The sequence below is a fragment of the Coregonus lavaretus genome (assembly GCF_964263955.1).
Source record: "Coregonus lavaretus genome assembly, chromosome: 39".
Classification (NCBI taxonomy): Eukaryota; Metazoa; Chordata; class Actinopteri; order Salmoniformes; family Salmonidae; genus Coregonus; species Coregonus lavaretus.
The window spans coordinates 15,636,577-15,663,632 of record NC_140026.1 but is presented as its reverse complement, the minus strand read 5'-3'; the positions used below and the strand labels follow the sequence as shown (position 1 = coordinate 15,663,632).

General features: G+C 48.5%; 1 protein-coding gene across 1 annotated transcript; it reads left to right on the top strand.

Annotated features, from left to right (window-relative positions):
• Positions 1-715: 715 nt before the first annotated feature.
• On the top strand, positions 716-26,701 carry LOC311112976 (active breakpoint cluster region-related protein-like; the record flags this gene model as incomplete). Its single annotated transcript, XM_084156102.1, has 22 exons — positions 716-767; positions 915-1,024; positions 1,368-1,505; positions 10,212-10,472; positions 10,651-10,758; positions 10,905-10,959; positions 11,157-11,209; positions 11,329-11,466; positions 11,918-12,039; positions 12,191-12,347; positions 12,472-12,636; positions 12,757-12,832; positions 15,696-15,791; positions 15,977-16,048; positions 16,213-16,310; positions 22,546-22,656; positions 22,802-22,968; positions 24,747-24,886; positions 25,160-25,294; positions 25,406-25,511; positions 25,753-25,894; positions 26,492-26,701. 22 exons carry the CDS (start codon positions 716-718, stop codon positions 26,597-26,599), a joined length of 2,610 nt encoding a protein of 869 aa, XP_084012228.1. The 3' UTR covers positions 26,600-26,701.
• Positions 26,702-27,056: the final 355 nt, after the last annotated feature.

Below are 27,056 nucleotides of genomic sequence, written 5' to 3'. Positions count from 1 at the left end.
GTATAAAATATTCTCAAACATACACAAAAAACATTCCAGCATGTCAGTATTTTCCTCTCAATTTACAGTTGCAGCGAGTGACTGCGGAAATGATCAATTTGCTTGTCATCAGCAGGCCTATCGCAAGTGTTTGTGTGTCACACTTGTGATATCAGAGCTTTATGTGTACATGCCATCCGTTTCCTGTGTGCGCTGTCCAAGGTGCTGCAGTCGGGATTATGGATAACCAACAGGGTGAGCCTGCTCTCATCCTGTATGAAGGTTAAATCATTTACATCTTAGTAATTTAGCTGCACTCTTATCCAGAGCGACTTGGGTAAAGTGCCTTGCTCAAGGGCACATCAACAGATTTTTCACCTAGTCCGCAATTTGAACTAGCAACCCTTTAGGTTACTGACCAAACACTCTTAACTGCTAGGCTACCTGACACCCTTATTTGAGAACAGGCTACAGAACCCAAGGTAATTTAGTGTTTTAACTAGGCAAATTAGGCTATTGGATGTCGGACAATGCAGATTTTATTTTCAAAGGAGTCAGACTGTCCTGATGTACCATTTTACACCCCCCACCCCCCCCCCCCCTTGTTTTTGCATCTTCACTGAAACAGGAAGTTTAACAGCTGCAGCGCGATCTCATTTTCTCCTCTCTTGAGACAGTCTCACAGTCACTTCGCCCAGACACTCACTGAGAGTGTTGCAGATAGGACATCAGCGCTATGGAGGTCTTCATGGAGGCAGTTGACTACCTTGAGTCACAGCATATTCCAGGCAAGTACATTTGAGTGTTTTGTGTGTGTGTGTGTGTGTGAGTGTGTGTGTGCGTGCATGCCTCTGTCTGTCTCTCTTTCCATGTGTGTGTGTGTATTCATGTTATCTTTCTATGTAAATTATGTGTGTGTTTGTACTGTATCTTAGTGGAGGGTGTAAGTGAGCCAAGTCCTGATCCACTGCAGGAGGATGTGTTCCCAGAGGTGGATGTGTTCTCCCCCCTCCAGACAGAGAGCATGGACCTGCCCGACACCCCTGTGAGTCTGTGCACTATGGTGCCTTCCTCTCCTATCTGCCAGACCCAATTCCAAATAGTATTCTTCTCTTACACACACACATACACACACACACACACACACACACACACACACACACACACACACACACACACACACACACACACACACACACACACACACACACACACACACACACACACACACACACACACACACACACACACACACACACACACACACACACACACACACACACACACACACACACACATACACACACACATACACACACACACACACACACACACACACACACACACACACACACACACACACACACACACACACACACACACACACACACTTACAGCAGAGTGTTTTCTCTGGCTCTCAGGTCCAGCGAACCCCTGAAGAGATGCTGGATAGGAGGCTCATGGTGCTGAAAACTATGCTGGACAGTGAGAAGATCTACCTCAACGAGCTGGAGAGACTGTTGACGGTAACACACACACACACACGCACGCACGCACACACACACACACACCCACACACACACACACACACACACTGACATCTCTAAGTCTCTCTCTAACACATACACTTCTCAGGGCTCAGGGGGCTTTGGTGTGTTTACTAGTTTGTAAGTTTGGTGTGTTTGTAGTGTAAGTGTTTGTACGTTTATTTTAAGTGGAAGTGCATGTTGTTATGAGTTGTGCCACAGTTTTAAGTTTTGCACTCTTTTTTATATTGTCTAGTCACATTTTTGTCATTTGAATAATGATTTAGTCTAGTTATTGTCAAAATTACGAAAACAGTGGACCATTTTAGTCAACTAAATGCCCTTTAATTTTAGTCACATTTTAGTCACGTCACATTTGCATTGCCTCATTAACCTATCACAGGACGTTGGTGGCACCTTAATTGGGGAGGACGGGCTCATGGTAATGGCTGGAGTGGAATCAGTGGAATGCTATCAAATACATCAAACATATGGCTTCCACGTGTTTGATGCCGTTCCAGACATTTTATGAGCCATCCTCCCCTCAGCAACCTCCACTGTAACCTATAGTAAACATCCATCACTGACTTCCATGTGCACACATATACATAGTCTTGTCCTTCCAACATATTTTTCTGCATAACATCCTATTCTCGTCCCAACACCAGAAGTATGACTAACATATCAATAATATATAAGAATGATCTGGCCATGTACATTCCTGATTCAGCCTACATAGATATTGCACATTACATACAAAACAAACACACACAAGCGCAGAGAGAGAGAGAGAGAGCGAGAGCAAGAGAGAGAAAGAGAGAGAGAGAGAGACTGCAGCACAAGATGGTGCCGCAAAGTATTGGCAAAGTAGTATGGTTTGCACCTCCGTCATTCGTCACATTTTTATCAACGTTCCACAGACACCACAGACACATTGATGTACCGAAGTAGAACGGGGGCTAATGACTGTTTCACCCAGTGATGTAGTCGAGTCACTAAACCTCGAGTCCGAATCGAGTCTCAAGTCCCCTGTGCTCGAGTCCGAGTTCAAGTCCAAGTCACCAATGGTCACGTCACGAGTCGAGTCACGAGTCCCTATCGCTGAAGTCTGAGTCACAGTGCTTGAGTCCTGGTCCAAGTGCTCAATTCTGAGTCATGGGTCCACATTAACTCAAAATAAAGTTATTTACCCAGTCAGATATAGTGTAGTGGCAAGAGGAGTAAATTTACCCAGTCAGATATAGTGTAGTGGCAAGATGAGTTATTTACCCAGTCAGATATAGTGTAGTGGCAAGAGTAGTTATTTACCCAGTCAGATATAGTGTAGTGGTAAGAGGAGTTATTTACCCAGTCAGATATAGTGTAGTGGCAAGAGGAGTTATTTACCCAGTCAGATATAGTGTAGTGGCAAGAGTAGTTATTTACCCAGTCAGATATAGTGTAGTGGTAAGAGGAGTTATTTACCCAGTCAGATATAGTGTAGTGGCAAGATGAGTTATTTACCCAGTCAGATATAGTGTAGTGGTAAGAGGAGTTATTTACCCAGTCAGATATAGTGTAGTGGCAAGAGGAGTTATTTACCCCGTCAGATATAGTGTAGTGGCAAGAGGAGTTATTTACCCAGTCAGATATAGCGTAGTGGTAAGAGGAGTTATTTACCCCGTCAGATATAGTGTAGTGGCAAGATGAGTTATTTACCCAGTCAGATATAGTGTAGTGGTAAGATGAGTTATTTACCCAGTCAGATATAGCTATCCCTTTTCCTTTCTTTCTGTGTCACCAAATGTTTCCATATAGGTACTGGTAATGTTACGAGGCTCACGTTCAGTTGCAAAACCTTATCGAACGTTGTAGATAGAAATAGAGCCGACATTATTCCTTATTCAAAAAGTCAGAGAGGCATGTTTGTTCTACATATACTCTTAGAAAAACAGGTGCTATCTAGAACCTAAAATGGTTATTTGGCTGTCCCCATAGGAGAATGCTTTGAAGAACCCCTTTTGGCTCCAGGTAGAACCCTTTTGTTTCCAGGTAGAAAACTTTTGGGTTCCATGTAGGACCCTTTCCACAGAGGGTTCTTCATGGAACCCAAAGTGGTTCTACCTGAAACCCAAAATGGTTTTACCTGGAACCAAAAAGGCTGAAGAACCCCTTTGGAACCCTTTTTTCTAAGAGTGTAGCATATTTCTATCTGAACGTTCCAAAATGTTGCATCCTTCTGAAAGTACCCCAGGTTGTTAGCTATAGCTAGCTAATGAGGTAACATTACTGAACTAGGTGTAGCCTAAACAAATGATTAACTGTCCGGTGTGCAAGTAGCCTGGTTTTAGAATGGCCTCCATATGCCAATGCACAATAGAAATAAAAAAACGTAGCGCCCCGTTGTATGGGTCATATCTTTTGAACGGTAAGGGCTAGTATCAAGCTGTTTTCTCTGAGGAAAAGAGGGAGACTTGGCTATGCTGGCTACAGAACTATGGCTATGAAATGCAGTGGGAAAAGTGGGAGGGTTGAGCGAGACTACAAATTCAAAGACAGCCTACTTTATTTTTTTAACGATTTATTTATTTTTAAACAATACAAAACATACACATACAAAATAAAACATACAGATGGACACAAACATCAACGACATCAGACGCTCATCCAGAGGCAGCGCTCCTAGTGGCCGGGGACTTTAATGCAGGGAAACTAAAATCTGTTCTACCTAATTTCTACCAGCATGTTAAATGTGCAACCAGAGGAAAAAAACCTCTACATTTACATTATCCAGAGCGACTTACAAATTGGTGCATTCAACTTTGGATAGCCAGTGGGACAACCACCTTTTTTTAAAAACATTTTTTATGGGGGGGTGGGGGAGGGGGGGGGTGGGTAGAAGGATTACTGTTATACTATTCCAGGTATTCCTTAAAGAGGTAGGGTTTCAAGTGTCTCCGGAAGGTGGTCAATGACTCCGCTGTCCTGGCGTTGTGGGGGAGCTTGATCCACCATTGGGGTGTCAGAGCAGCGAATAGCTTTGACTGGGCTGAGCGGGAACTGTGCTTCCGTAGAGGTCGGGGGGCTAGCAGGCCAGAGGTGGATGAACGTAGTGCCCTCGTTTGGGTGTAGGGTCTGATCAGAGCCTGAAGGTAAGGAGGTGCCGTTCCCCTCACAGCTCCGTAGGCAAGCACCATGGTTTTGTAGTAGATGCGAGCTTCAACTGGTGTGTGCGGAGGAGCGGGGTGACATGAGAGAACTTGGGAAGGTTGAACACCAGACGGGCTGCAGCGTTCTGGATAAGTTGTAGGGTTTAATGGTACAGGCAGGGAGCCCAGCCAACAGCGAGTTGCAATAATCCAGACGGGAGATGACAAGTGCCTGGATTAGGACCTGTGCCGCTTTCTGTGTAAGGTAGGGTCGTACTCTGCGAATGTTGTAGAGCATGAACCTGCAGGATCGGGTCACAGCTTTGATGTTAGCAGAGAATGACAGGGTGTTGTCCAGGGTCATGCCAAGGTTCCTTGCACTCTGGGAGGAGGACACAATGGAGTTGTCAACCGTGATGGCGAGATCATGGAGCGGGCAGTCCTTCCCCGGGAGGAAGAGCAGCTCCGTCTTGCCGAGGTTCAGCTTGAGATGGTGATCCGACATCCACACGGATATGTCCGCCAGACATGCAGAGATGCGATTCGCCACCTGGTTATCAGAAGGGGGAAAGGAGAAAATTAATTGTGTTCTGTGAGCTTGCAATGAGTCGTCAAGCCACGGAGCAGGAGGGGAGGACCGAGCTGGCCGGGAGGATAGGGGACATAGAGAGTCAAAAGATGCAGAAAGGGAGGAGAGGAGGGTTGAGGAGGCAGAATCAGGAGATCGGAGGGAGAAGGATTTAGCAGAGGGAAGAGATGATAGGATGGAAGAGGAGAGAGTAGCGGGAGAGAGAGAGCGAAGGTTGCGACGGGGGGCAGAGTGAGTAGTGTTGGAGGAGGGCGAGAGAGAAAAGGATACAAAGTAGTGGTCGGAGACTTGGAGGGGAGTTGCAGAGAGATTAGTAGAAGAACAGCATCTAGTAAAGATGAGGTCAAGCGTATTTCCTGCCTTGTGAGTAGGGGGGGACTGTGAGAGGGTGAGGTCAAAAGAGGAAAGGAGTGGAAAGAAGGAGGCAGAGAGAAATGAGTCAAAGGCAGACATAGGGAGGTTAAAGTCACTGTGAGGGGTGAGCCATCCTCAGGAAAGGAACTTATCAAGGCGTCAAGCTCATTGATGAACTCTCCAAGGGAACCTGGAGGGCGATAAATGATAAGGATGTTAAGCTTGAATGGGCTAGTGACTGTGACAGCATGGAATTCAAATGAGGAGATAGACAGATGGGTCAGGGGGAAAAGAGAGAATGTCCACTTGGGAGAGATGAGGATTCCTGTGCCACCACCGCACTGACCAGATGCTCTCGGGGTATGCGAGAACACATGATCAGATGAGGAAAGAGCAGTAGGAGTAGCAGTGTTTTCTGTGGTAATCCATGTTTCCGTCAGCGCCAAGAAGTCGAGGGACTGGAGGGTAGCATAGGCTGAGATGAACTCTGTTGAGAGCTTCAAGTTCCTTGGTGTCCACATCACCAACAAACTATCATGGTCCAAACACACCAAGACAGTCGTGAAGAGAGCACGACAAAACCTATTCCCCCTCAGGAGACTGAAAAGATTTGGCATGGGTCCTCAGATCCTCAAAAAATTCTACAGCTGCACCATCGAGAGCATCCTGACTGGTTGCATCACCGCCTGGTATGGCAACTGCTCGGCCTCCGACCACAAGGCACTACAGAGGGTAGTGCGTACGACCCAGTACATCACTGGGGCCAAGCTTCCTGCCATCCAGGACCTCTATACCAGGCGGTGTCAAAGGAAGGCCCTCAAAATTGTCAAAGACTCCAGCCACCCTAGTCATAGACTGTTCTCTCTGCTACCGCACAGCAAGCGGTACCAGAGCGCCAAGTCTAGGTCCAAAAGGCTTCTCAACAGCTTCTACCCCCAAGCCATAAGACTCCTGAACAGCTAATCATGGCTACCCAGACTATTTGCACCCCCACCCCATCTTTTTATGCTGATGCTACTCTGTTAATTATTTATGCATAGTCACTTTAACTCTACCCACATGTACATATTACCTCAACTACCTCAACTAGCCGGTGCCCCTTCACATTGACTCTGCACCGGTACCCCTCTGTATATAGCCTCCCTACTGTTATTTTATTTTACTTCTGCTCTTTTTTTCTCAACACTTTTTTTTGTTGTTGTTTTATTTCACTTTTTTATTAATAAATAAGTTGTTGGTTAAGGGCTATAAGTAAGCCTTTCACAGTAATGTCTACACCTGTTGTATTCGGCGCATGTGGCAAATAAAATTTGATTTGATTTGATTTTTGATCACACCTGCCCAGACCCACCTGCTCTCACTCCTTTCTCCAGTTCCTGCACTACTCTCCAACACGTCTTCAAATTGTGCCAATTTACAGCCTACTTTTCTATACTCAATGGAGAGAAAAACCTAGCTAGACTGTTGTTTTACTATTAAAGTCAATGCTGCTATTGTTTTTAATTTTGTAAAGCAGCTTGTGTTTCTGAACCAGGCAAGGGGTAGCTAACTAGAAGACTGGTGGTGACTGGTTAGCAAGAGAGTTGCTTGCGTGATGTGTATAATCAGCCTGGTCTCAGAGCATTTCGTATTATTCTGTATGTAAAGCCGAGACACTCCAATTAGTATGGTATGTTACATATGATATGTTTATATACAGTGGGGGAAAAAAGTATTTAGTCAGCCACCAATTGTGCAAGTTCTCCCACTTAAAAAGATGAGAGAGGCCTGTAATTTTCATCATAGGTACACGTCAACTATGACAGACAAATTGAGAATTTTTTTTCCAGAAAATCACATTGTAGGATTTTTAATGAATTTATTTGCAAATTATGGTGGAAAATAAGTATTTGGTCAACTACAAACAAGCAAGATTTCTGGCTCTCACAGACCTGTAACTTCTTCTTTAAGAGGCTCCTCTGTCCTCCACTCGTTACCTGTATTAATGGCACCTGTTTGAACTTGTTTTCAGTATAAAAGACACCTGTCCACAACCTCAAACAGTCACACTCCAAACTCCACTATGGCCAAGACCAAAGAGCTGTCAAAGGACACCAGAAACAAAATTGTAGACCTGCACCAGGCTGGGAAGACTGAATCTGCAATAGGTAAGCAGCTTGGTTTGAAGAAATCAACTGTGGGAGCAATTATTAGGAAATGGAAGACATACAAGACCACTGATAATCTCCCTCGATCTGGGGCTCCAAGCAAGATCTCACCCCGTGGGGCCAAAATGATCACAAGAACGGTGAGCAAAAATCCCAGAACCACACCGGGGGACCTAGTGAATGACCTGCAGAGAGCTGGGACCAAAGTAACAAAGCCTACCATCAGTAACACACTACGCCGCCAGGGACTCAAATCCTGCATTGCCAGACGTGTCCCCCTGCTTAAGCCAGTACATGTCCAGGCCCGTCTGAAGTTTGCTAGAGTGCATTTGGATGATCCAGAAGAGGATTGGGAGAATGTCATATGGTCAGATGAAACCAAAATATAACTTTTTGGTAAAAACTCAACTCGTCGTGTTTGGAGGACAAAGAATGCTGAGTTGCATCCAAAGAACACCATACCTACTGTGAAGCATGGGGGTGGAAACATCATTCTTTGGGGCTGTTTTTCTGCAAAGGGACCAAGACGACTGATCCGTGTAAAGGAAAGAATGAATGGGGCCATGTATCGTGAGATTTTGAGTGAAAACCTCCTTCCATTAGCAAGGGCATTGAAGATGAAACGTGGCTGGGTCTTTCAGCATGACAATGATCCCAAACACACCGCCCGGGCAACGAAGGTGTGGCTTCGTAAGAAGCATTTCAAGGTCCTGGAGTGGCCTAGCCAGTCTCCAGATCTCAACCCCATAGAAAATCTTTGGAGGGAGTTGAAAGTCCGTGTTGCCCAGCGACAGCCCCAAAACATCACTGCTCTAGAGGAGATCTGCATGGAGGAATGGGCCAAAATAATAACAATTACAACACACTTTTTATATCATTTGGTGGCATACGGCTTCCTCCTGGAGCCACAACACTTCTGTAATTCTTTGTTGAGAGAAGAATGGCTTCCCTCTTTTGTCCAGGGCTCGATTTCATTATGAAAACCATGCTCCCTTCCCTCTCCACCTGTTCACGTCCCTTGCAGACCTGAAAGGTGTACTATATATGGTAGCGTATGTGGAGTAATATGGTAATAGCTCCACCTAAGCTTCTGGAAGGATATTTTCCTCCATATATTGCTTACACCTAGTCAACAAAAGGCAGAGGGAAGTGTGTGAGTTTTTGTATTGGAATTAGACCAAAGAGACCACTATACAAATAGGCAGCATTATGAGTGAGTGTGCTAGAAAGAGGTGTTGCAATAACAACTGACCAAGTCATTTTCAATCTCTTAATTTCTCTTCTCCTTCATTTCCATCTTATTATAAACTGCATGCTTCTGCTTTTGTGTCAACAAGCAACACAAATAGATGTGAGAAGCAACCCCCATTTGGGTTGGTATTGTAAGGTTGGACATTTTCACACATCTGTGAATATACCAGTGCAGTATTTATTTTTGACACCCATTCTCACACACAAACACACACACACTACATATTCTCTCTCACACACAGTACCCACATTGTAGTAGGCCTATGTGTTGAAAAGTTTGGGATGATTTTCCAGACAGTTTTGCTTTGTGTGTTAGTGTTGGTACTGTGTGTGAGAGAGAATATGTAGTGTGTTTGTGTTTGTGAGTGGGTGTCAAAAATGCTTTTGACAGAAACATGTGCACTGCGCGTGTATATTCACAGATGTGTGAAAATGTACAGCATTTTTGGTTAAACGTCTGTACTACTCTCTTCTCACCTCCCTCTTTCTCACATTTTTTTCTCTCCCCCTCTCTCTCTCTCTCTCTCTCTCTCTCTCTCTCTCTCTCTCTCTCGCTTTTCTATCCCCCACCTCTTTCTTTCTTTCTTTCTCTCTCTCTCTCTCTCTCTCTCTCGCTTTCTCTCTCTCGCTTTCTCTATCCCCCACCTTTTTCTTTCTTTCTTTCTTTCTTTCTTTCTTTTTCTTTCTTTCTTTCTTTCTTTCTTTCTTTCTTTCTTTCTTTCTTTCTTTCTTTCTTTCTTTCTTTCTTTCTTTCTTTCTTTCTTTCTTTCTTTCTTTCTTTCTCTCTCTCTCTCTCTCTCTCTCTCTCTCTCTCTCTCTCTCTCTCTCTCTCTCTCTCTCTCTCTCTCTCTCTCTCTCTCTCTCTCTCTCTCTCTCTCTCTCTCTCTCCCCCACACTGTCTGTCTGTCTCTCTCTCTCTCTCTCTCTCGCTTTCTCTCTCTCGCTTTCTCTATCCCCCACTTCTTTCTTTCTTTCTTTCTTTCTTTCTTTCTTTCTTTCTTTTTCTTTCTTTCTTTCTTTCTTTCTTTCTTTCTTTCTTTCTTTCTTTCTTTCTTTCTTTCTTTCTTTCTTTCTTTCTCTCTCTCTCTCTCCCACACTGTCTGTCTGTCTGTCTGTCTCTCTCACTCTCTCTCGCTTCTCTCTCCCTGTCTCTCTCTCTCTCTCTCTCTCTCTCTCTCTCTCTCTCTCTCTCTCTCTCTCTCCTTCCCCCTACCCCCCCACCTCTTTTCTCCCCCAGCCTATGAAGGCTCTAAAGGCCACAGCAGGGACGTCTCAGCCGGTTCTGTCCAGCCAGCAGGTCCAGACTGTGTTCTACCAGGTGCCTGAGCTCAGAGACCTGCACAGAGACTTCTACACTGGCCTGAGGGACCGCCTGGGGTCCCTGGAGCCACAAGCACACCCAGAGACAGTCCAGGGGCCTGGGCTGGGGCTGGGGGAGGGGAAAGAGCAAAGCCAAAGCGGCTACCAGCTAACGGTTGGAGACCTCTTCCTAAAGATTGTGAGTTACTGCTCCTGCTCTGTCTGTCCATCCATCCATCCGTCTGTCTGTCTGTCGGTCCATCCATCCATCCATCCAGTCATTGTCCCACTGTCTTAGCTAAGTTAATTTGCACCAATATGGATTGTCTACGATGTGGTCAAACACACTGTTTGACTTGTTACATTCTCACACACAGGTGAGCCAACTAGTTGTGTATCGTGGCTTCATTGATAACTATGAGAGTGCTGTTGAGATCGTGAGGCGCTGTACTCAGACTGACCAGCGCTTCAGGATACTGGCCGAGGTAAGAGAGATTGATTTGTGTATTGCAACATCTCTCTCTGTCTATGTACTTTTTTATCTTGAATAACACATGGATTCTTAGTAAATTCATAGTTGAAGTATTGCAGCATTGTAACCTTTTTACACTCTCTCTCCTTCTGTTTTCAGAGTATGATGTCTCATAATGGATCAGACAGATCTAAGACTAAATACACCTTTGAGGGTAAGATGAAGGCTTCACCTCTTGTTAAAGAGTCACTGTATGTCCCTTTAACCTCCACAGTATGAATCACGTGTGTGTTTACACAAAAAATGTATGCACGCGTGACTGTAAGTCGCTTTGGATAAAAGCGTCTGCTAAATGGCATATTATTATTATATTATTATTTATGTGTTGGATATCTGTCAATCTCCCTCCAGCTCTCCTGTACAAGCCTCTGGACAGAGTCACCAAGACAACCCTAGTTTTGCATGTAAGAGTGCCACCCCATTCGTCCTGCCTTGTATTCATCCATTGATTTGTCCACATACCCACCCATCCACTGACTCCCAAGTAACCATGCACTCTATATTTACCCCCCCCCCCGTATAGGACCTGTTGAAACACACTCCCCAGCAGCATAGTGACCACCCCGTGCTGCAGGAGGTTCTGAGACTGTCCCGGAGCTTCCTGTCTGGGGTCAACGAGGGATCACAGTGCAAACGAGAGGTCACCCTCAGCAGAGGCATGGTGAGAGGAACAGAGAGGACGCACACGGACACACACACTGTCACGCCCTGGCTCTGGGGACTCTAGTATGTTGAGCCAGGGTGTGAGTTTTCATGTGTGTTGGTTCTAGTTGTTGTATATCTATGTTGGCCAGGGTGGCTCCCAATCGGAGACGGCTGTAGCTCGTTGTCTCTGATTGGGAGTCATACTTAGGTAGCCGTTAGGCATTCATTCATTGTGGTTTCTTGTTCCGTGTTGGTTCGTGTATGTAACCAGGGACGTCACGTTTTCGTTTTGTTGTTTTGTTCGTGTGATCATTATATAAATAAATATGTTCGCATCCAACGCTGCGCCTTGGTCCTCCTCTCTCACCGACGATCGTGACACACACATGGACACACACGGACACATATACACGGACATCCACACACGGACACCATATCATAACCATCGCTATATGTTTGTGTTGCAGCGGCGTCAGCTGATGCGTGATGGCTTCGTGGTGGATGTGTATGAGGGGGGGCGTAACCTCCGTCATCTCTTCTTGTACACTGACCTGCTGCTGTGCACCAAACTCAAGGGCGGGGCCCAAGGGTGAGTGACAGGTCCAGAATGGTATTTCAGTAATTTAAGTCGATGAAGAGTCACCACTTAGATTGTGTTTGCAACTGAGCTTGCATGCATCTGTTAATTTGTTTGTGTGTGTGTTTTGTATGTGTGTTTGTGTGTGTGTCCTCTCTCCCAGTAAGCAGGCCCAGTACAGGTTCTGTTGGTACCTGCCTCTGGCTGGACTGAAACTACGCTGGGGACCAGAGATGGAGCGCACCACGGACACACACCATCGCATACACGCCATGAGAGCCAAGATGTACCTGCTTAGACACGAGCTACGACAGACAATGGTGAGTGTTTGTGTGCGTGCGTGTGGGTGGGTGCGAGTGAAAGAGTGTATTATTCAATAGAACCAATACTCTTTAAAGTAATCAGATTTGAAAAAGAAACTTTGCGTGTGTATGTGTCCTACAGAAGCCTGTCCTACAGAAGCCTGTCCTACAGAAGCCTGTCCTACAGAAGTGCTTGGCAGCTCGTGCTATAGAGCGAAGCAGATGGAAGAAGATGGAGCAGCTTGAACTGATGATTCTCACACACTCTCCTCTCCTCCCCCTGGAACTACACAGCCCAAGCGGAAAGGCACGCACACACACACACACACACACACAAACACTCTCTCACACAAACACACACACTCACACTCACACACACACACACACACACACTCACACTCACAAGCATGTGTGTGTTCTTTTTCAGAACCACACTCTGATGATGTCATCTCTGTATGAACTAGAGGAGTGGAGAGAGGCCATCCACAGACTCACCGGAGATAGTGAGTGAAAGGGGAGCGTGTATATACGTGTGAGAGAAAGAATGAGTGAGTGTGCCATTCAGAGGGTGAATGGACAAGACAAAAGATGTAAGTGCCTTTGAACGAGGTATGGTAGTAGGTGCCAGGCGCACTGGTTTATGTCAAGAACTGCAAGGCTGCTGGGTTTTTCACGCTCAACAGTTTCCTGTGTGTATCAAGAATGGTCCAAGAATGGAGTCAACATGGGCCAGCATCCCTGTGGAACTCTTTCGACACCTTGCAGAGTCCATGCCCCGATGAATTGAGGCTATTCTGAGGGCAAAAGAGGGGGGTGCAACTAGGGCTGTGGCGGTCATGACATTTTGTCAGCCGGTGATTGTCAAGCAAATAACTGATGGTCTCACGGTAATTTACCATTAATTAACATAAACACATTTAGCATCTCCTGGCTTCCATGTATAGCCTACAAGCCGCTGATGCAGACCTTTAGAACATCTACATTTTAAAAAGTCTAATAAATCCATTTAAGAGGAAGTCGTGACAGTACCCCCCCCCTTGACGCGCAGCTCCAGCAGCGTGCCGACACTGGCCTCGGGGTTGGCCAGGAGGACGCAGAGCAGGGCGAGCCGGATGGCGACAGTGGAAATCCTGCAATAGGGAGGGATCGAGGATATCCCTCCCCGGAACCCAGCACCGCTCCTCTGGACCATACCCCTCCCACTCCACGAGGTACTGAAGGCCCCCCACCCGATGCCTCGAATCCAGGATGGAATGGACGGAGTACGCCGGGGCCCCCTCGATGTCCAGAGGGGGCGGAGGGGGCGGAGGAACCTCCCGCACCTCAGACTCCTGGAGCGGACCAGCCACCACCGGCCAGAGGAGAGACAAATGGAACGATGGGTTAATACAGTAATCTGGAGGGAGTAATAACTTATATGTAACCTTGTTTATCCTCCTCAGGACTTTGAACGGCCCCACAAACCGTGGGCTCAGCTCCCGGCAGGGCAGGCGGAGGGGCAGATTCCGGGACGAGAGCCAGCCTCACTGCGGTGGGGGTCAGCATTGGCCTTCTGGCGAAGTACGGTGCGCTGGAGGTGGACGTGAGCAACGTTCCACGTCTCCTCTGCTCGCCGAAATCAGTCATCCACCGCAGGAGCTTCGGTCTGGCTCTTATGCCAGAACCGGCTGATAACCTAAAACACATTGAAAGGGTGATAGGTTAGTGGAGGAGTGGCATAGAGAGTTCTGGGCATATTCTGCCCATGACAAAAACACTGACCACTCCCCCAGCCGGTCCTGGCAGTAGGACCGCAGGAACCTATCCACATCCTGATTCACCCATTCCACCTGCCCATTACTCTCGGGGTGAAACCCAGAGGTCAGGCTGACCGAGACCCCCAAACGTTCCATGAACGCCTTCCAGACCTTGGATGTAAACGGTCAGACACTATGTCCTCTGGCACCCTGTAGTGCCAGAAGACATGAGTAAACAGGGCCTCTGCAGTCTGCAGGGCCGTGGGAAGACCGGGCAGAGGAAGGAGGCGGCAGGCTTTTGAAAAGCGGTCCACAACGACCAAAATGGTGGTGTTACCCTGAGAGAGGGGAAGATCAGTGAGAAAGTCAATACACAGGTGGGACAATGGCCGTTGTGGAACTGGTAAGGGCTGTAACATACCTGATGGGAGGTGCCTAGGTGCCTTACTCTGGGCGCACACCGAGCAGGAGGAGACATACACCCTCACGTCCTTAGCCAAGGTAGGCCACCAGTACTTTCTGGTCAGGCAGCGCACTGTACGACCGATACCTGGGTGACCAGAGGAGGGGGACATGTGTGCCCAATAGATCAGACGGTCACGGACAAGAGACGGCACGTACTGCAGCCCAGCTGGACATTGAGGTAGAGATGGCTCTGTGCGTGTCGCCCGCTCTATGTCCGTGTCCATCGCCCATACTACCGGCGCCACAATACAGGAGGCCGGGAGTATGTGGGTGTTGTCTATGGGCCTTTCCTCTGTGTCGTACAGCCGTGACAGTGCATCTGCCTTCACGTTCTTCATACCCGGGATGTATGATAGTGTAAAATCAAACCGGGTGAAGAATAGGGCCCACCTAGCCTGGCGAGGGTTCAGCCTACTCGCTGCCCGGATGTACTCCAGGTTACGGTGGTCCGTCCAGACGAGGAAAGGGTGTTTCGCCCCCTCAAGCCAGTGCCTCCACACGGTCAGGGCTCGGACAACAGCCAACAGCTCCCGAACACCAACATCGTAGTGCTGCTCCGCCGGGCTGAGCTTCTTGGAGAAGATGGCACAGGGGCGGAGCTTGGGTGGCGATAGCTTGAGATAGGACAGCGCATATCCCTACCTCGGACGCAACCACCTCCACTACGAACGGTAGTGATGAATCGGGATGGGCCAGTACCGGGGCTGAGGTGAACAGAACGCTCAGGTTACTGAAGACCCTGTCAGCCTCAGCAGACCAGCGGAGCTGGGACGGCCCACCCATCAGCAGAGATGTGTTTGGAACTGCGACCTTGCCAAAGCCCCGGATAAACCTCCGATAGTAGTTGCCAAAGCCAATAAAGCGCTGTACCTCCTTAACCGTGGTTGGAGACGGCCAATTACGCATGGCTGAAATGCGATCTCCCTCCATCTCCACACCTGAGATGGTAATCCGGTATCCAAGGAAGGAGACGGACTGTTGGAAAAGCAGACACTTTTCTGCCTTGGCATAAAGGTCATGTTCCTATAGTTGCTTCTATTTTAACCTTGTAACCATGTGGAATTCATCCATAATACGTCGAATTTCGAAGGGAAACTATGAGATATTGTTGTGCTGAACAGTATGTCATTCAAGTGGTGTATGATGTGGGTGTGTTATTTCTCAGACATAGAAATGGTTCCTCCAGATCTGCTCACCCTAACCAGCTCCTGTGTCAAACTGAGAATGACCCAACAGCCTCCCCTTCACAGCATACTGCTTGGTGAGACCTCGTTTCACACTTGTTTCCTCATCTCACTTACATTTACTTTATCTCTCTTTATCATACTTTATTTCATGTTCTTACACTTTTTCTAATGCTCACTCCCCCCCACCTCTCTCTCTCTCTCTCACTCTCTCTCTCTCTCTCTCTCTCTCTCTCTCTCTCTCTCTCTCTCTCTCTCTCAGATGAGGAACAGTCTCTATGTGGGACTCTTAGTGTAGCTGTTCACTCTGCCTGTGGACTACAACAGCCAGCCAGTGAGTGTCTGCACAGTATCTTCAGTATCTATTCCACAGTGTCTACATCTTAACCAGATACAGTACATACAGAATACTCTACCCTCAGACTCCACTGTAACACAAACCATTGAGCTCTTTAAACAGACGCACACTGTTTTCATTTTCACTGCTCTCCCTCCTAGGTGTGTATGTGTGTCTGGAGGTGGATGGCTTTGAGTTCTATGAGCGCCAGGCCCAGACCCACTCCTCTGTCAGCAGCCTCAGCCCTCACTGGGACCAGGTAAGATGCTGCACCCAGGCTAGCTCGACCGGCAGCCATTTTGAATGGGGGAATCATTATCCCACCTAAATTGTTGTTACAGATGTAGGATCTTCATTTGAGCCAGTTTGCTACAGCAGCTACAGGATATGTGAATTATTATGTGGATTATAATTAATGGACATTTTTGTAGGGGTTGATACTGTCATGGGCCTCTCACTCCACCGGGTTACCACCTTTATTGTCTTCCACTCTGCTCACCACTCTCTCTACTCAGCCTAACTAGCTCCACCTGTCCCTGCTCTGCTCTGCTCTAATTACTCTGCCAGCTGCGCTGCATTACCCACTACCTCTCCCAGTATTTAAGGCCCTGTCTTTCAGCTCTCCGGTGTCAGATCGTCTGCAAAGCTCACACCCGGAACCTGTTTGCTCGCGCTTCTGGCTCACCCTGGTTTTGTGACCCCGGACCTGCCTGTTTTTTGGATACTCTTCTGCCTCAGGAGATCCAGACCTGCTTCTGCCATTACGACTCCTGACTACTCTTCAATCCCGGTAACTCTGACCAGCCTTCTGCCTTGCTACTACGTATTTTGGATTTCCCTTGAACTGTACTGCTGCCTTGTTTCATTCCGCCCTGTTGTGTCTGTGTCTCCCCCCCCCAGGACTTCTGGACCACCCACCACCGGCTTCATAGGACGCACCGCTGCCACTGGGGGGGGCACAGACCCAGCACATTGGACGGGATCCCTGTTACCCCTGGAGCCTTCATTCACTCCCTACTTCCCTTTTCCCTTAAGTTTAATAAACTTTCTGGTGTGACGCAATTGTGGTCCTCTGGTCGTCTGTCTGAACCGTGACAGTACGATCTGACCATTATGGACTCAGCGCACACTTTCCCCGACATGGAAACCGATGAGCATGAGCAGCAGTTCCAGCAGCAGCAACAACAACTCGCCATGATCATTCAACTCCTCACCAACCTTACCCCAGCCAGTCTGCCCACCAGCCCTGCCCCCGAGTTACCTGCCCCGGTCATTGCAGCCGCTGCTCCGGAACCCAAGATTGGAAACCCCGAGCGGTTCAACGGCGATTCAACCCAGGTCCGGCCATTCCTGACTAGCTGCCGACTTCAGTTCTCCTTGCAGCCAAGGACCTTCGCCACGGAGGGGGCTAAAGTTGGGTATGCCATCACTCACCTGACGGGCCGAGCTCGACTCTGGGGAACAGCAGAGTTCGAACGTCAAACCCCCGCATGTGCAACCTTCGACCTGTTTGCTGAGGAGATGCTGAAGGTGTTTGACCTGGATTCACCCACCGCAGAGGCGTCTCGTGAACTGTTCAGTATTCGACAAGGCAGACGTACAGTCGCAGACCATTCCATCGACTTCCGAACCCTGGCTAGACGAAGTTCTTGGAACACACCATCGTTGGTGGACGCGTTCTTCCATAGTTTGGCTGACTATATCAAGGACGAGTTGGTCTCCCATGAACTGCCTTCCACTCTTGATGAAGCCATCGCACTGACTGTCAGGATCGACAGAAGGATACAGACCCGTCGTCGTGAGAGGGGGCGCCAAGGTCCACCTACTACCGGCATTCGGAGAGATCCGACTGGGCTCCTGTCATCTACTGCCACTCACCCAGGTCAGCTTGATCAGTCTGAGCCTATGGAGATTGGGCGAGCCTCTCTCACTCCTGCAGAGCGCCAGCGCCGCTTCACCTCAAACCTCTGCCTCTATTGTGGAGGTGATGGACATCGTGTGGTAACCTGCCCTTTAAAGGGCCGAAGCTCACCGGGCATAGAGGGAGTCCGGTTGAGTTCAATGACCATCCAGTCCTCCGACCGCAAACCCCTGCTGCAAGTTCACCTCCGCCTCTCTGACTCAACTCACACCCTGGCTGCTCTGGTGGATTCTGGCGCCGAAGCCAACATAATGGACATCAAGCTGGCACGCCAACTGGGACTGGAGAACCTCCGTTTGACACCTCCTATTCCTGCCCGGGCACTGGACGGACACTTACTCGGATCGGTCACTCATGTCACGGCCCCGGTCTCGATGGGTCTGTCCGGAAACCATCAAGAAACTATCCAGTTTCACCTGCTCCCCTCTCCAGGCCAACCCCTCATCCTGGGTTACCCATGGCTCCGCCGGCACAACCCTCAGCTCGACTGGGTGACCGGGGTGATCAGGGAGTGGGGAGAGGACTGCCACCGAACCTGCCTGCTTGCTGCCGCACTACCCCCTCGGCCAGTACCTACTAACTCCGCTCCTGACCTCTCCAATGTCCCAGAATGCTACCATGGTCTCAGAGAGGTGTTTAACAAAGCAAGAGCCACATCTCTGCCCCCTCACCGACCGTACGACTGTGCCATCGACCTCCTCCCTGGAACAGCTCCTCCAAAGGGTCGTCTTTATTCGTTGTCTGCTCCTGAAAGAAAGTCCATGGAGGACTACATCAATGGCTCTCTGTCCGCAGGATTAATCCGTTCATCTTCATCTCCTGCTGGTGCTGGCTTCTTCTTTGTGGGGAAGAAGGACGGATCTCTTCGCCCCTGCATCGACTACAGGGGACTCAACGACATCACAGTGAAAAACCGTTACCCTCTGCCTCTGCTCACCTCTGCTTTTGAGTTGCTCCAGGGAGCCACTGTTTTTACCAAGTTGGATCTCAGAAACGCTTACCACCTAGTGCGGATCCGGGAGGGAGATGAATGGAAAACCGCATTCAATACACCAACAGGCCACTACGAGTATCTGGTTATGCCTTTTGGCCTCACCAATGCTCCTGCTGTGTTCCAGGCTCTAGTGAATGATGTACTGCGGGACATGTTAAACAAGTTTGTCTTCGTTTACCTGGATGACATCTTAATCTACTCCAGAAACCTGTCTGAACACACCCGCCATGTCCAGCAAGTCCTTCATCGTCTTCTGGAGAATTCCCTCTACGCCAAGGCAGAGAAATGTGAGTTTCACGTCAAGACAGTGGCCTTCCTGGGGTACATAGTGGCAGAGGGAAGTATCCAAATGGATCCTGCCAAAGTATCAGCAGTCACTTCATGGCCAGTTCCGGAGAACAGAAAGAAGCTGCAACAGTTTCTGGGGTTTGCTAACTTCTATAGGAAGTTTATCCGGAACTACAGTACCGTTGCTGCCCCTCTCACTGCTCTAACCAGCACCAAGCAACCCTTCACCTGGACCCCAGCAGCCGACAAGGCCTTCAGTACCCTCAAGGTGAGGTTCACCTCCGCTCCCATCCTCCAGATGCCTGATGTGGACCGGCAATTCATTGTGGAGGTGGACGCCTCGGATGTGGGAGTTGGTGCTGTGATTTCTCAGTGGGCTGCGGAGGATAGGAAGCTCCATCCCTGTGCCTTTTTCTCACGTCGGTTGTCCCCCTCTGAGTGCAATTACGACATAGGGAACCGTGAGCTGCTGGCTGTGAAGCTTGCCTTGGAGGAGTGGCGTCACTGGCTGGAGGGGTCCACCATTCCATTTCTCGTTTGGACCGATCATAAGAACTTGGAGTACATCCGCACGGCCAAACGGTTGAACTCCAGGCAGTCCCGCTGGGCCCTGTTCTTCACCAGGTTTAATTTCACTCTGTCATACCGGCCTGGATCACGCAACACCAAGCCAGACGCCCTCTCCCGTCAATTCCAGAAGGATGACACCCCCTCCAAGGACCCTGTGTCGATTCTGCCAAGTCCCTGCATCGTTGCAGCTCTGACCTGGGCTGTTGAGGAACAGGTGCTGGAGGCTCTCCGTAACCAGCCAGGTCCCAGCACTTGCCCAGCTGACCGCCTTTTTGTCCCCGAAGACCTGAGGTCCCAGGTCGTTCAGTGGGGACATGACTCCCGCCTAGCTTGTCACCCTGGCTCCACCCGCACTTACAACCTGCTCGCCCAGAGGTTCTGGTGGCCCTCTCTGAGGAAGGATGTACGGGAATTCGTCCAAGCCTGCCCCATCTGCAACCAACACAAGTCGTCCTGCCAGCCCCCAGCCGGATTGCTGCAGCCCCTGCCTGTGCCCAGACGTCCCTGGTCTCACATCGCCCTTGACTTTGTCACAGGGCTGCCCCCTTCAAGGGGCATGACCGTCATTCTCACCATCGTTGACCGTTTCAGCAAGATGGCACACTTCATTCCCCTCCCCAAGCTCCCAACCGCCAAGGAGACCGCCCAGGTGGTCCTGGAACACGTCTTCCGGATCCACGGACTGCCAAAGGATGTAGTTTCTGACCGTGGTCCACAATTCTCCTCCGCTTTTTGGAAGGAGTTCTGTCACCTGCTGGGAGCCACAGTCAGTCTGACTTCCGGATTCCATCCCCAATCCAATGGGCAGTCAGAGCGGGCTAATCAGGAGCTCGAGAAGGCACTGCGATGCATGACTTCACGCAACCCCCACTCCTGGTCGCAGCAATTGACATGGGTGGAGTACGCACACAATTCTCTGACCTGCTCTGCCATCGGTATGTCCCCTTTCCAATGTGTTTATGGATACCAGCCTCCTCTATTTGCCAGCCAGGAAGAGGAGGTTACTTGCCCATCTGCACTTGCTTTTGCCCGTCGATGTCGCCGCACCTGGTCACAAGCCCGAGCCACACTCCTCAGATCCGTTGCCAGCTACACTACCGGGGCCAACCGTCGGAGAATTCCTGCTCCCACCTACCATGTTGGTCAAAGGGTGTGGTTGTCATCGAAGAACCTGCCACTCAGGGTGGAGTCGCAGAAGCTGGCACCTCGGTTCATTGGCCCATTCCCTATCATAAGAGTGATTAGCCCAACTGCTGTCCGGCTCCAACTGCCTAATTCCCTGAGGGTGCACCCCACTTTCCATGTGTCTAAGATTAAGCCCATCCATGAGAGTCCGCTGGTCCCTGCTGCGCCTGGTCCTCCTCCTCCACGGCTCGTCGATGGTGGTCTGGTTTACACCGTCCGCCGCCTGCTTCGGTCCAGACGGAGGGGTAGGGGTCTCCAGTACCTCATTGACTGGGAGGGCTATGGACCTGAGGAAAGGACCTGGGTGCCAGCTAGTCGGATTGTGGATAGGACTCTCATCACCGCTTTCCACCAACGGCATCCTGATCAACCTGCAATCCGTAGGGGCCGCCCCAGAGGGGTCCCTAACCGTCCTGCCCGCTCGGCTTCCTGTCCTGTGCCTGATCCTGTCTCGGGACCTGTCCCATCTCCCGACCACGGCCCTCCGGCTTCCTCCGAGGATGAGGACGTTCACTCGGACCGTTCGGAGGAGTTCTAGCCCTCCTCCGGCTCCCCTCCTCCCGCCCGGCGTGGTGTTGCTCTTGGGACTTCTGGGGCCGTCCCTTGGGGGGGGGGTTCTGTCATGGGCCTCTCACTCCACCGGGTTACCACCTTTATTGTCTTCCACTCTGCTCACCACTCTCTCTACTCAGCCTAACTAGCTCCACCTGTCCCTGCTCTGCTCTGCTCTAATTACTCTGCCAGCTGCGCTGCATTACCCACTACCTCTCCCAGTATTTAAGGCCCTGTCTTTCAGCTCTCCGGTGTCAGATCGTCTGCAAAGCTCACACCCGGAACCTGTTTGCTCGCGCTTCTGGCTCACCCTGGTTTTGTGACCCCGGACCTGCCTGTTTTTTGGATACTCTTCTGCCTCAGGAGATCCAGACCTGCTTCTGCCATTACGACTCCTGACTACTCTTCAATCCCGGTAACTCTGACCAGCCTTCTGCCTTGCTACTACGTATTTTGGATTTCCCTTGAACTGTACTGCTGCCTTGTTTCATTCCGCCCTGTTGTGTCTGTGTCTCCCCCCCCCAGGACTTCTGGACCACCCACCACCGGCTTCATAGGACGCACCGCTGCCACTGGGGGGGGCACAGACCCAGCACATTGGACGGGATCCCTGTTACCCCTGGAGCCTTCATTCACTCCCTACTTCCCTTTTCCCTTAAGTTTAATAAACTTTCTGGTGTGACGCAATTGTGGTCCTCTGGTCGTCTGTCTGAACCGTGACAGATACATTTTTCGTAATGGAAAAGTCTGACATTTAAAAATGGAAATTACAAACAGTAGCCTTTTTAAACCTTAAATACACTACATGTTTTAAATGTCCTGCATTGCATGATGATGTACATCACTATGATTATGCTTTTCAGTGGTATTTCAGTGAGGATGCTTTTCACTCGATTTTGTCTTTTAAAATAACTTCTGAACATGGTCATGCTACCCATACGTCATCAATACTACTCTTCAACAGTGTCTTGTGTTGGTCCTCAGGAGTTCTCCTTCCAGGTGGATGGGGCTCAAAACCTCAGGGTGCTGTGTGTGTTGCAGCCAGAGGAAGGAGAGAGCTGTGAGGACCGAGTCGTATGCAAGACCTCCATACAGGTGTGTCTGCATCTGTGTCTAGATGTGTGTATCAGTGTGTGTTCTTCCATGTTCAGAAGGTGTGTACCTGTATCGGTTTAAAAGTGTATACTGTGTGTGCATGCGTGCACCTGTGTGGTCACCTGTTCATGTATATGTGTTCTAGCTGGACCCAGGCCACCTACAGAAGCGATGGAGGAGACAGACCCTCTCTCTAGGCCAGGTGGAGGTGACTCTGTCTCTAAAGTACTGCCCTCACCCTCTAGACCCGCCCTGTCTGGCCCCTGCCCAGCAACAGTCCATCTTCTGCATGCCCATTGGAGCTGTGGCACAGTGAGTCCTGTCAATCATCACTAGTCCAATGAGGTTTAAGGACCTGGGATTTTTGCGCAAAAGTTATTTGTAACATAATCGTAAATGACACTGTGGGATCTACTTTTGTTTCCCTCTCGTCTGGTTAATAGTTTTAGGAAATGAAAAGATAACCACTCTAACAGACCAGAACACAGGGAGTGTTTCTCAAAATGCATACTACCGTGCTCTGAGCACTCAAATTGGCCCACAGGAGGGTCGGAGTATGAGTCCAGATCAAAGTATGCAAAACAGAGCACGAAGGGCACTTCTCGAATGCGTACTCCGTTTGTGCATATTTTGAAGCATGCATCGATGCAAGCTTCAACGGAAAGTATGAGCAGAAATACGACGCAACTATGTGAAAAATTAAGCAACATTTATTGAAATCAATGGTGGCCATTATTTGAACTGAAGCGAGAGAAAATACACTCTGACTTCGGAATGTAATGTTGCCAATTCACATCTCATATGCTGCCTGACTACAATATTTAATCTTGATACGTTAATACATTTTGCCATGTTTACCTGCCTACCATACCCACTGTGGTGTGCTTAGATTGCAAGCCCATATTAAGTCAATAGCGATAGCTGGCTAGCTACTACTGTTAGCTAGCTAGATAGCCACGAAGAATTGTTAGCTAGCTAGCTACCCACGAATAATTGACATCTACCTTGCATAACATTCGTTTTAGGTAATTTTTGCCTGTTAAACTATCTGGTTAGCTATGTACATTTTTACGATTCACATATAGCTAGCTGTTAGTTATGAAGTAATACATTTACTTTGTGTGTATCTTGTTTCCTCTCTATTGCCGTTGTCCTGGCTGGAAGAAGGTTCAGTGAATGGGTAAATTGATAGGGCTAACTAGCTAGCGAGCTAGCCACAAATAATTTTTAGCTAACTACCCACGAAAAAATTTACATTTATCTTGCATGACATTAATTCTAGGTAATTTTGCCTGTTTAACTAGCTGGTTAGCTAGATTATTACGATTCACATATAGCTATCTGGTAATTATGAAGTAAAACATTTGCTTTGTGTATATCTTGTTTCGTCTCTATTGCCATTGTCCTGGCTGGAAGAAGGTTCAGTGAATGGGTAGGTGTAGCATGAGGTAATACAGTAGGGGGAGTGCTAGTTCTCCACACTCTCGTCCTCACAAGAACGTACTCAAGAGAACGTCGTCGGAGAATGTACTCGGAGCATGAGAGTGTGGAGCATGGTAGTATGCATATTGAGAAACACCCAGGATTAGGCAATATAGGAACAGCAGATGTGTGACTAGAAAGACATGTGGAAGGAAACCACATACCACATATTGCCTGATCCTGGAAAAAACTTGTTTCTACATTTTTGTCAGTTTTTATATTTTTACATAAATTGAAAGCAGGGTACGTGTACTGTGAGTGTTTCATGTCTCTAGGATAAATTAAAGTAATTTGAAAACATAATGTGAACATCCAAGACACCTTTTTTCTAGGATGCCAACGACGTATAATGTGTGTATATACTACTGCAGGGTTCTTCAATTCCGGTCCTGGAGGGCCGAAACACTTCTGTTTTTTATTTCTACCTGGTAGTTAATTGCACTCACCTGGTGTCCCAGGTCTGAATTAGCCCCTGATTAGAAGGAGAGAATGAAAAACAGAGGTGTTTCGGCCCTCCAGGACCGGAATTGAAGAACCCTGGACTACTGTATGTACACACACAAACCGGAGTGTGGGTCTTGTGTGTGTGTGTGTGTGTCCTCTCCCAGACAAGAGGGTGTCCTGGTGCCACATGTGGTGCGTTTCTGTGTAGAGGAGGTGGAGCGGAGAGGACTGGAGGAGGTGGGCATCTATAGGCTATCAGCAGCTACCAGTGACATCACCAACCTCAAGACTGCTTTCAACACCAGTGAGTGTTGAAATTATGCCATGGCTTGGGACCTCCAAGACAGCGTGTACTAAACCAGAGCATGCAGTCATTTCAATTGGGACCGGATGCACTAAACAGAGTTTGCAGTTATCTGAAGAGCATTTATCAGAGTTGAATCATTATGATATGCACGCTGATCTGTCTCTCTCTTCTTTCTCTCCCTTTCTTCCTCTGTCTATATCATATATCTCTCCCCCTCTCTCTCTCTCTCGCTCTTTCTATCGCTCACCCCCCCGTCCGTCCGTCCTCTAGGTCTGCGTGAGGCAGTGTCTAGGTTGAGGTGTGTAGATGTGAATGCTGTCTCAGGTATACTGAAGCTTTACTTCAGAGAACTCCCTGAACCCCTCATACCAACAGAGCTGTTCCAGAGCTTCACCAAGGCATTGGGTAGGTCACACACACACACACACAAATGCACGCATGCATACAAACACATGCAGACACATACACACAGACTCACTCTTCTCCGTCCGTGCCTGTGTTTTGTCTCTCTAACAGACATCCCAGACCTGAGCTCCAGGAGTGTGACCATGTTGTCTCTGCTCCAGTCCTGTCCCTCCGTCAACCAAAACACCTTCCTGTTCCTCCTCCACCACCTCAGAAGGTCTCTCAACACCTCTAATACACTACTTATATGTTACTAATAACATGGTACTATATTAACATATTTCTATTACTATTTACATTGTCATTTAGCAGACACTTTTATAACAAATTACTTCTCAACCATATAAGGCTCACTTTTCATTGCTTTCCATTATATTTTTCATGTGTATTTTTGCCAGTGACATCATATTATCATGCATATCTTTGCTAATGACATCATACTCTCATGTGTTCTCTAGAGTATCAGACAGACAGGATGAGAACAAGATGCCTCTGATGAACCTGGCCACTGTGTTTGGTCCCAGTCTAGTGCGCCCCCCTGTGGCTGTTCTGGGGCAGTGCGGCCCGACAGTGGACATCTCTCAGGAGGTGGTAGTGCAGGTTGGTCATGGCTACTTTATCAGGCTTCTGCAATTATTATTATACTAGATTGCTTTTACAGTAGCATGCAGGAAAGATACAGACCTTCACATGTTGGTGCAGGACATTTAAAACGTGTAGTGTATTTAAGGTTTGAAAAGGGTTCTGAAGTTTGTAATTTCCGTTTTCACATTTCAGACTTGATTTTCCCTTACGAAAAATGTATCAACCCCTACAAAAATGTCCATCATTTATACTTTAGAAAGTCACTGATGTCAAATCAGTGATTACTTCAAAGGTAGTAAGTAAGGGAGGAGGCTTTTTCCAAGTATTTGACGGACCATAAATAGTTGTTTTTACATTTAAAAAAAACATTTTAGTCATTTAGCAGACGCTCTTATCCAGAGCGACTTACAGTTAGTGAGTGCATACATTTTCATACTGGCCCCCCGAGGGAAACGAACTCACAACCTTGGCGTTGCAAGCGCCATGCTCTACCAACTGAGCTACAGGGGACTTTTTAAACGTTTCACTGGCGTAGTAGTGTGTATAACGTGTGTATCTGTCTTTCTCTCTGTGTGCGTGCGTGTGTGTGTGTGTGTGTGTGTGTGTGTACAGGTCCAGGTTGTGTATTTCTATCTGCAGTGTGACAACCTGCCTGAAGCCCAGACCTGCATACCACATGACACAGAGACCACTGAGGAAGATGAGACCACCAACATATGAACCTTAAACTCCTGGAAACATCACTGTTGGCCAACAGAGTCTCAGGAGAAAGAGAGAGAGGGGACATGTAATCTACAGACGTTGTAAAGATAAATACATATATTTATTTGTAAAGCTTTGGGCTGATCAACCTGTCCTTTACTTTCAATGCGGTACTAGGTCCTAGGAGGTAGAGAAATGAACAGCGGGTGCACATGGGAGGGTGTAAGGAGACAGTCGATTTGGGGCGGCAGGGGGTTGGTGTGTGTCACACAGCGCAGATGTTGTAAAAAGGTTAGGGGGTCACCTCCCTGGCTTGAAATCCCATCAGTTACGGTTCAAACCCAACTAGACGGAGTTCACACATACACACTCATACACACACCACCACCACAACCGCAACCACCCCAGCTGGGGGTCTCCTTTCAGACTCCAGTGCCGCACCACCTGGGCAGGGTGGGCTAATGTTACCTCCCCC